The sequence below is a fragment of the Zosterops lateralis genome (genome assembly GCF_965231275.1).
Source record: "Zosterops lateralis genome assembly, chromosome: 1".
Lineage (NCBI taxonomy): Eukaryota > Metazoa > Chordata > Aves > Passeriformes > Zosteropidae > Zosterops > Zosterops lateralis.
In genome coordinates, this window is record NC_139762.1 from 18,969,474 (window position 1) to 18,980,213 (window position 10,740).

At 42.0% G+C, this 10,740-nt stretch overlaps 1 protein-coding gene across 1 annotated transcript; it reads right to left on the minus strand.

The window, feature by feature from the left end:
- Positions 1–6,037: 6,037 nt before the first annotated feature.
- Positions 6,038–8,615, minus strand: OTUD1 (OTU deubiquitinase 1). Its single transcript, XM_083867395.1, has one exon. It carries the CDS (start codon positions 8,549–8,551, stop codon positions 7,268–7,270), a length of 1,284 nt encoding a protein of 427 aa, XP_083723521.1. The 5' UTR covers positions 8,552–8,615; the 3' UTR covers positions 6,038–7,267.
- Between the last annotated feature and the right edge of the window lie 2,125 nt (positions 8,616–10,740).

The following is a 10,740-nucleotide window of genomic DNA, read 5'->3' on the forward strand; positions in this document are numbered from 1 at the left end:
ACAGCCTACCCAGCACAGCTTCCCTTGGGTTTTTGGTTGCAAAAGTTTATATTCTTTTGGGATTTTGTTTGCCATTTTGGTTTGCGGATTTTTTAGGTTTTGTTTGTTTGAAATTGTCACAATCTCAGTGTGACAACAAAGAGTTTTGAGAAGCATATGTACTACGGTATCCCAACGTCCCTCTTAGCAATAACATATTTGGTGAAGCTTTCCACAATTATTATTTCTCTGAAAATTCTTCTTTAATTTACTTAACAGACCCCAGTGTTGTCTTGTTTATCTGTTTTGGAACATGTTTGTTTCTGCACAGAGCTAGACAAGGAGAAGAATCTGATTTCATTAATACTATCAAATAACTGAATTTTTTACTGTTTGGTATAATTTCTAGCAATTTCAGGTGTTGCATAGCCTCTTCAGGGCAACTGCTGTAAAATATTAACTGAAAATGGAGTTCTACCAGGAATCACATCCACATGAATTGTACACATGAATAATCATGAGTATATCCAAAAGGACAGCAACCTAATTGACAAAACATCCATAAATATTTACTTCCTGATAAGTAAGATAACGTTCATAAAAAAAAAATTAAAAGTAAAAGTAAAAGTAAAATTACTAAATGGAGATTAAGTTTTCATAAACCTGTAAAGCATGTGCTGTTATAATGCTGCTTCCCATCCAAGTCCCAGTGGGACTGCAGCTTTGCTGAGCCAAATGCTCTACAGCATAACAGGTAATTTTTTAACCGTTTATTCACCACTTTTATGGGTATTAATCTGAAGTTAAAAAAAAACTTACTCTACATGTATTCAACTTACCAGTTCAGGGAGAACACACGCCACACGCACAAACATTCTTCACCTAAAGCCAAAGCTCTCTTTCACTGGATATTAGAACGGTGGGAGATAAAGGGGGAAAAAAGCAAATAGGTCTAAAAGTAAAAACATTGTTTTCTTTCTAATCTAGCAGTATTAGTCTCTTGTGTAGCAAAGATCCCGAGTGTAGCAAAAATGTAACTTGTTGTGAGATAACATTATTACTTTATTTAGAAACAATAAATTCAAGTCCATTAAAGCTTTTACATCAGCAGTCACAATGCTGATCTATAAGCTGACATAACCGTCTTTTAGAGCAAAACAAGTGTTTTCACAACCACTTCATTTTGGGCACCACCTTTCCCTTGATTATACATAAACAGCAAAACAGCTGTCAATTCCTAAAGTCACTCAAATGTCCTGATTAATTAGGTTTTGGTTTGCAGCATAACTATTTTCTAAGGTTAATCCTGAATAGGCATATGATTGACAATCAACAAAACTAACCACAAAAAGAAATTTTAAAATTGTAAATAGAGTTTGCAGAAGTAATAGGAATTGTGTTGGTAATTACTGAGACAACAATTTTATCATTGTTCTTACCTTAAATCACAAAAGGCAAGGTCAGTCCCTGTGAGTAACCTATTCCAGTGGAGCTGAAGTTTTTCAGGAAAGCAAACAAATCATATAAACACGTTAGTTAACTGCTTAGTTGCTTGGTCATATCTCAATCTTTAAGTCATATGGAAGACTGGCAATTTAGATATGAAACATACTGGTTGGTTTATTTACAAAGGGAGTATATTTTGACCACAGGCTCTGCATAAAAAATATCAAAAGAAGCTCAATTGGAGTTCCAATGATCATGTTATTTCTAAAAGCATACTTCTAAACTTGTGTACAGCATCAGCAATGGGAAAAAATATTGCACTTAGTGATATTGGGTTGACAGATGTTACCAAATTCCAAATCATACCCAGAGATCTGAAATCATTATTTTCTTGCCCAGATATGTTGGTTAGTTAAGTTTTACAGTCAACAAAAACAGAAGTTTTGTGCAGGAAAAATGCTGGATCCTTGTACCTGTGAAAATAATATGGGTTTGCTAATGTAATTATGGATTAATTTTTCAAAAAAAGAGGTATTGCAGCATACTTCAGCATTTGACTCTCAAAAATCTGTTAACATGCTTTATGTGATTTTCAGAATTACATTGACCTTTGCAAACCATTTGGATGTTCAACCATGCTTTAAGTCTTTGAAATTCAGTAAGAGAAATTCACAGGCAAGAAAAACACTGTCTTCACCCTTCGTGAAATCCTTCTCATTTTTTAATGAGTGTTGCATCCCTTCCTTCATTTGCAGCCCCCAAAAGCTTGGCAGTCCAAGAACTCCACAACTAGACCCCAAGGAGCAGCAGCAATGATGCTGAAACTGTCACCAGAACAACAGCACAGCAAGTCAGGATCTCCCTGCTGGGGATGTGGGTGAACAAGGGCAGATGAAACGATGGAAGGCGACCTGGGCCCCATTCACAGCCAGATCCCAGTTCCAACTTTCCTCCTACAAGTGCCTTCTTTCCCACAGAGGCCACTCTGTACTCAGCTTAACTGTGCTTAACTGTGCTAAATGCTGAAGGTTCAAATACTATTAACCAACCATGCCTTGTAAGAAGAACTCAGTAGTTTGCGTTCTACAACTTCCAGTAAAACTTCTATGAAATAAAATAAGGATTAAAAGCATAATGGTTTAAAGGAAACACTAAAAATACAGGAAATGCCATTTTTAAAGATCACTCAAGAAAGATGAGTTCCTCCATGTGTACATGCATTATGCTATTACAATTGTACACTCAACTTTTCTCCTGATCTTACTCAGTAATTAGGACAAATTTATGAGAAGATGGATTAATAACCACTCATGCCACGGAAACCTGGAATGTGACAGTGGTTTATTTCCATTGATTTGCAGTCTGAATACTGTGTACAGGTTTCCTTGTATAAAAAGATTTCAAATACTAACTTCAGAAAAAAATGTCTGAAGTACAATATATTATTGCATTGTTGTATCTTTTTATCCACTGATAAAATAAAAAAGATTATAAATAAAAACTGAACAGGAAATATGAAAGCCACTTTTTTTTTTTTAACTGAAACATATATGCATGTTACAAATCAGCCTGTATGTTAGTAAAAATTCAGTTTAAATTTTTCTGCTTCTTTAAAAAGCTCTACTTTTTAAAGATGACTACACAATTGCATTTGGCAGAGCTGATATCCTCTTAAACAGTTACTCACTACCTCTCTGAAATGGGACAATCTTTTTAACACTGAGGCTCAGGAATTTTTTTCATTTCGCACCATTTTGCACCAACCTCCTAGGAAACACTTATCACTCCATATCAATAAACTCTTGAATAAATATAAAAGAATAAGCAAATTATAAACAATAAACAGTTATTGCCAGTTACTTGTCTCTGTTGTGAGATATCTGTCATCATTTTATGCTTGGATTCAGAAGCTATGCCTGAGGACACTGACAAATCACTAAAACAAAATTGAAATTTTATCCTCAAAAATCCTACCAAGTAATTCCGACATCATAAAAGCAAAAGCAGACTGTATAAATATTTGTATTCAGGTGATTTTGTACATGTATAAGAAATACTGAAACACACTTTTATTTACAAGTGGCATTAATGTAAAAGATTTATCTTGCACACACGTAATGTATCAGCTAAATACAACAGGACAGATAAACCAGACTAGCTGGCATTAGACAACTTCTATGTGTCCTAAGAAAGTTATGAAGCACAAAGTGTCATCCATGAAGATTTCTGAAGAGCAAGCCCTTGACTGAGATGGAAATCAGTGATAGTTACATAAATCTTCCCTTTCCTACTTGCCCATCACCCCTATTTTGGAATCCCTTCATTGCAAACCAATTCAGTTCTTGTAAACCTTGCTCTGTGTAACAAAGTCTGTTTAACACACATGACAATTGTAACATTTCCCTTGCACCTTTAGTGACAGAATGTCATTGTCTTGGCAACCTAAGGAATTCCTGAAATGCAGCATCCAGCATGTCAACTAATTCACAATTGTGTTATAAAATACAAGCAAAGATGGCACCACAAAGCTTATGCTCCCACAGACTGAGGTTCACAATTGCTTGGTTTAGAATGAAAGCATTTTCCATCTGAATAGAACTGTACAAGTGGCACATTGAAAATTAGGCTCTTGTTCTGACTTATTGTCAATAATAAAAAGTCTGTTGACCAAAGTCCCCAGACAGGTCTAAGGATTAGCTGTGTTATGCAAGTGATTAGCCAAGGTTAAAATAATCAGGAACTGAAATTATGATACAGGACAATATCTGTCCTTCCCTTGATACTGGAATTGTTGAACAGAGGCCAGTAAAGGAAAACTTGCCTCTACCTCTGCTTTTGCTGGGGGTGAGAGTAGTGTTACAAGCAGTAAAGCTCTGCCCACATTAGGATCACTGCTTCCATAAAATTTGTCCATGAAGCCGTCTCTACTCCTGTTCAAGCAAGACACCGCAAGCTTCCATCTGAACCTAGTGTCTCAGCTGAACTTTAAACACCACATCTATTGAAAAAAAAAACACTTTCCATGTGTTGAACACATCTGAAATGCCATTTTTGTAATTTCCTTTTAGACACAGTATGTAATGCAAGCTGCAAAAACAAGTGCCTTGTTATACCCTTCAGCAATACACCCTCAATGTCTTTGCAAACTAGTTCAACAAGTAACCTACTTTTTCAAATTCCTTAAAGTTATCTGCATGCCCCTGTGACTCATGCAGTAGATAAATTGCTGAGGAACTCTGTGGGAACCCATGCCAGGGTCCTGCATGGTTGGTTTTTAACACTACTTTATTTATTTGTGGTATTTTAGTAACATTTTTATCGCACAGAGTGAACACCATGCAGTACCAATCCTTTTCACTTAGCTTACTGAGCATTTCTAAGGTTTGTGTTGCAAAACACAAAATTTGTGATTACAATTAATGATACAGCTGAAAATAGTAATTTTTGAAGACCTAAAATAAATGTGTTTGGGGCTTTTTTTAAAGTTTGGGATAGTCACAACTTTGAATGAATTAATCACATCCAACCCAAAACCTAAGCAGCCTGAATACAATGTTTTTAATCAGACAACACATCATTGATATTTAGTGATGCTGTATTAATATTTTCATTTTTAGAGTCACATGAGTAGCCATTTTCCCCATAAACTACCTCTGTTCCTTATGAACACATCCATGACTGCATCTTTGCTGTTCTCTCACCTCAAAACTCAGCTTTCCAAAGATTCATAGGTTAATCAGTAGTGGACTAGAATGACCAGGGTCTTTCCACCACTATTTGCACTTTAAAGAAAAGGCACAACTGAGTGTAAAGAGAACAGGAGAAATACTGTATTTACCAGTATTTTGAAAATAACAAAATATTTAAATCTACTCTTTGTGCCACATAAACCAGTAACAAAAATATACATCAGTCCTGCAGCTCTTTATCACATGTGCTCAACTAAGACTGATGCATTTCAGCTATTTAGTTACTTTTTAATCCTAACTTTAACCCAGTACCCTTCTGTTGTTCAAGGATGGGGCCTTTTACTACTTTGAGATCAGGGACTGATTTGCAAAACACATGTGCACATTTCTAAACACATTTTAACAACTCGCAAGGCATTTCCATCTTGTGAGGGGAGTAAAAAGCTGCATCTTCCTGAGACATTACTTCTACTTGAGTAACAAGAGGGTGCCAAGGTATCACTACTGAAGGACAAATCTCAAGCAAGTTTGGGGCTAACTGCAGAATGGAGGTTCCCAAAGACCAATGTCCAAGCCCAGGTGTGCAGAGTCCAGCAGAGAGCTGGCTCACCACCAACCCTGGTGTCACCAGCTCATGAACTATGCCTGAGAACTCTTCTAAGGCATATTAATATAGAAATTTGTTTCTCACTGGCAAACAGATATACCAAGATCTCTTGCAGTCAGAAAATAATTAGATATTAAATTGTCTTTAAATGCTTGAATTTCTTTCTTTCACATATTGACAAGATGCCAGAATTATCAGTGGTTCACATTTCTTCTCACCTCTTAATAGGGGAGACTAAGGCAGAGAAGCTAAATAAACAGTCCTGTGAACCCACCTTCCCCACACCAGAAATGAACACGGTAGAAAAGAGCACAAGTAAAATTATATTCTTTATTCATTCATTCCATTTTAGCTGTGAATGTTCCTATTATACAAATACAGTATAAATTCCAAAATCACAATATATTACAAAATAAAAAAGTACAAACTGCATTACTTAATAAATATATCTAACAAGTTAATCAGAAAGTAGAAGAGACAGAATCCAGATTGGAAACATTTAAATGTTTGACCCAGCAAACCATACAAACCTCAGTTTAAGTGGTTTTTTTATTATTATTATTATTTTAAACCATAATGTAGAATACCATTCCTGATTTCTTGATTAGAAAATAAAGTCACGTGAATAAAATGTTGTGATCAGATAATGCTTTGTTGGTGAAACACCAGTGCCAAAAAAGAAGCAGGGCTTATACAAAAGACACCATAACCCCAGAAACAAGAACACAAACACTGAGGTGCAGCCAAGGCAATTACTGCCAAAGCAGGAGACTATTATCTAGTCACAACATTCTATTGCAAGTTAATGTTCTGGTATTATAGATAAATAATATAAATGGAGCAGAGGGGTGAGCCAACCAGGCAACAAGAGGCCAGTTTACTCAAAACAGTAATTAAAACCAGAAGAGTCAATTGCTCCCTGCACTGTTCACGTGTAGCTGCATTCCAACTGGCTCAAAGACCTGTTCTATGCTCCAGGCAGAGAAAGCAACTGTTCCTAAAAGCAGTCTGTTCTCACTTTGCTGCACTTTTACAAAAGCCATTATTTTAATTTTGCAAGAAAATACCCACAATATTTTTCATCAACTAGGGGGGTCAGTTTGACATCAACTTCATTTGGTAAAAATATAAGGTTCATGGGTAAAAAACACAGCAAAAAATAGCTGTTACATCATAAGCCTTATTTACAAAAACTGTTTACAAACGTTTTTGGCTGTACAGCTGAAAGCCAGATACTAATGTAAGATGTAGAAGATGGAGGTAACAGTTTAAAAATAGTGTGCAAAAAATACATTCTTATAGAAAATAGACAGTGGGGAGGAGAGACACAAACATACACAGAGAAATCTGCTTGCAAATAACCCGAGGCTAAGTTTTTACAACAGAATATTACAAATACGCCTGTATTTATCCCCCACAACCTACAGTCCTTCTCAGTCTGGGGTGCTGCTGCTTCATTAAGGATTAAGGCATCACCATCACAGCCAGCACACCTTCTCTCTGTCAGTCCCTGCAGCAAAGCTCCCAGCCCGCGGCCCAGGTGGTCTCATGAGCAGGCGTTCTGCTCGATGTACATCTTGGACAAAGACACCGCCATGGACTTGGCCAGCTCCTCATCCCGCCTGCGCTGTACCTGAGTCTGTCTGCACCACGCCTCGTACTCCGGGTTGGGGCACACGCGGTCCAGCACGGCATCGTAGTGCCCATTGCTGAGCCAGCTCAGCCAGATACTGGGCCGCGTCGGGTCCTCGGGCCCCAGGTAGTGAACCATGGTGGAAACGGTGGGGCTCTCGGGCCGGCCGCCCGTGGTGAGGTGGATGTTCACGTTCAGCATCTGCCCCATGGCCAGCAGCTCCGGGTAGCCGGCCCAGGCCCCGTCCTGGGCGGCGGCGATGAGGAACTCTCCCACGTCGCCCTCGATGATGGGGTTGAAGTGGTCCAGGTGGTCGGCGATGTAGTGCACGGTCTGCTCGCGGAGCTCGCCGTGCAGCCGCTGGTCCCCGTACACCGCCTTGCAGACGGCGCGGTACAGGCAGTTCCCGTCGGGGATGATGTGGAAGCGGAACCGGCCCTTCTGCCGCAGGTACTTGTCCTGCTTCTCCACCTCGGCCAGGTACAGGGCCAGCTTCTCGCTGCGCTCGGCTCTGCCGCCGGGCCCCCTCCGCACGTCGGGCCCCGCCGCCTCCTCCTCCTCCTCCTCCTGGCCGTGCGCGGGGCCCCCGCTCCGCTCCGCGGGGCCGCACCCGGGGACCAGCCCGGGCTGGGCGCCGGCGGCCGCCGCCTGCAGCGCCTGGCAGTGCTCGCTGAGCCGCAGGCTGCGGTTGCTGGGCTCCTCGGCGGCGGCCTCGCCGTCGGCCCCGGCCTGCCGCACGCTCTCCAGGATGCCCTCCAGCCAGGCGCGGCTGCGCGGCGAGCCCGGCACCAGCTCCCCGGCGGCCTCGGCGCGCTGCACGATGCGGATGGGCACGATCCGCTCCAGCGGCCGCCGGCGGCTGACGGTGACCTGCGCGCAGGAGCTGAACTGCGGGCCGCCCGCCGCCCGCCCGGCCGGGCCCGCCGCGGGGCCGCTCGGCATCACCTCCAGGCAGGACGAGAAGGCGGGCATGGCGGCGGCGCTGCTGCTGCCCCCCCCGGGAGCGAAGCTGTCCTTGCCGGAGCTCTCGGCGGCCGCGTTCGGGCCCGCGGCGTCGGCGGCGCTCGGTGCCTCCGGGGCGGAGGGTCCCGGCGACAAGGAGACCTTGAAGACGGCGGCGGAGCTCGGCGAGGCCGCGGCGGCTGCTGCGGTGGCGGCCGCCGGGTAGTGGGTGATCACGGAGCTGTAGAGCTGCATCCTCGGCTCCCCGCGGGCGGCGCTTTATAGGCGGCGCCGCCGTCGGAGCTGGGGCGGGGAGCGGCAGCGGGGGCCGCGCTGGGGCTGCCGAGGAGGATGAACCGCCCGAGTAAAAATAAACAAGGGCATCACCGCCCGCCCCGCCCCGCCCGGGCCCCGCGGCCGCGGCAATTCCGACTGCGCCACCGGCCCGGCCCCCCCGCGGGCTCCGGCCCTTCTGGAAGCTGCGGGAGCGCGGGGGGCGGGGTTAGTGACGTCACCGGCCCCGCCCCTGCCCGGCCTACGCGCGGGTCACGGCTGCTGTGTGCGGCTGCTGTGTGCGGCTCCCCCAGCGAGAATAGATAGTCCTGGCACCTGGGGTGGGACAGTCCCAGGTTGCTGTTTGTCCTGCAGTCCCACTCTGGGAAATGCAGCGCATGCAAACAAAAATGTGTGATGTAGACCAGCACATTTAAAGGGGAGACACGCGGTCTGAAATACGGGTCTTATCAAGATCACTGATAATTTGTTTACTAATTATTGGCCTGTAGCACCTTAAAATGAAGCCATGTCTTCTAGCCCTAGCTGCGGTATAAATAAAGTCATGCCTAAGCCTTTGTCCATGGGCAATGGTGTGATCTGTACACACTGGGTTTGATTACACTCTGACAGGCATGCTGACCAAGAAACACCAGCTTGCACTATGATCAAATGTTAACACTGGAAGTCATTCCTAACAAAATAGGAAAAAAGGTATTGACATATGTAAGTTCAAAGTGATACGTAAAAACAATTCTGGATTCCATCCCACAGCCTCAAGTATTTTCAGGAAAGTGTTAGTACTCCGGGCAGATTGTGTAACTTAAAAAAAAACAAACAAAAACAAACAGAACCCCCTTTATTTAGATATTCTGAAAATTTTCTTTTCCTCATTCCAGTTACATTAATTAAAAAAACAGACTAAGGGGATCACTTGCAATATACTGCAATGTCAAAAATAATTGTTTCTTTGGAGCCTTCCTTGTATTTTGTATCAATCTTTAAGGACATACTTCCCATCTTCAGTCTCTGCGGCTGATTCCAGGGCTACAAGTTACACAAAATGGAATATCATTCTCTTTGCATGGAAAACATATTATGACTCATTTAGCTAAATTGCATGTTGGAGAAAAAAATGCCCAAATCCTGCATGCAAAGTAATGTGGATATTTATGGGAAAAGTTTTCACATACTTTTTTATTATTATTATTCTGGATAAAACGCAGCAGTTTGTTGCATGCAATATTGGGAACCTTTTAATAAAAAATTACAGACTAAATATTTTTGACCGAATTTTTTTTTTTTTACAGACCCAAAACTGTTGCCTTCGAAGCTGAAATGTAAGAAGTATATCAGGTATGAATCAAAGCCCAAATGTCCTCAGTTACCTGCCAGAGCCAGCCAAAAAGTTGATATCTTTAGAACAAATGGTGATGGGCCTTATCCAGGAGCATTTCTGGCAGCCTGTTAGAGTGGGATAAGATATTACAACTGCTCTGAAATTACAGAGTGACTCCTGTATTTCAGAATGTTCAGAACTTTGTTTTAAATATAGTTTGTGAGCCCAGTCAGTGAGTCTTTATTTCTGGACTAATCATTACTTAGAGAGGAATATGTATTGATCAAATAGCAGCAAATTGAAATCTTCCCTCCTTGAAATGGAGGTTTGGAGCAAAGGAAAGATTCCCGTCTAGTTTTATTTCTTAGTCAAAACTTGATAACGTCTATTTCCAAGTTAACATGCATATGTTTATATCCTTCTAATTTTTTTCAGCCTTCTGATATTTGCATTTTTGTAGTGAAGTTTCTCAGAGACTTTCATGTAAACAAAGTGATGTTTACATTCCTCTATTGAGAAGAAACAATTGATGGACTTCTAGTTTAACCAGTATGGTTGGAGAGGTGTCAACCTCATCCTCCAATCCGTACTCATTGTCCAAAATCTATATAAATTGAAGTAAAAAAATAAACTTCCCTCTTTTTGCCCTGACGACCTGATGGTGTGTGTGTCGTTTGTTTCATGTCCTATAGCAACGTGTTTATATATATACTGATAGGAGACTTAATGTAAAACTACTTTTTCCAAGTGGGTTTAAAATACAGTACAGGGTGGTGGGTTAAAATCTTCAATACTCTGGTAACAGAGAGAGGAAGGAGAGAGGCAGCTCTTT

Bases quoted from the DNA above. Each gene is read 5' to 3' on its own strand.
- OTUD1 (XM_083867395.1), bottom strand. From the start codon at position 8,551: ATGCAGCTCTACAGCTCCGTGATCACCCACTACCCGGCGGCCGCCACC.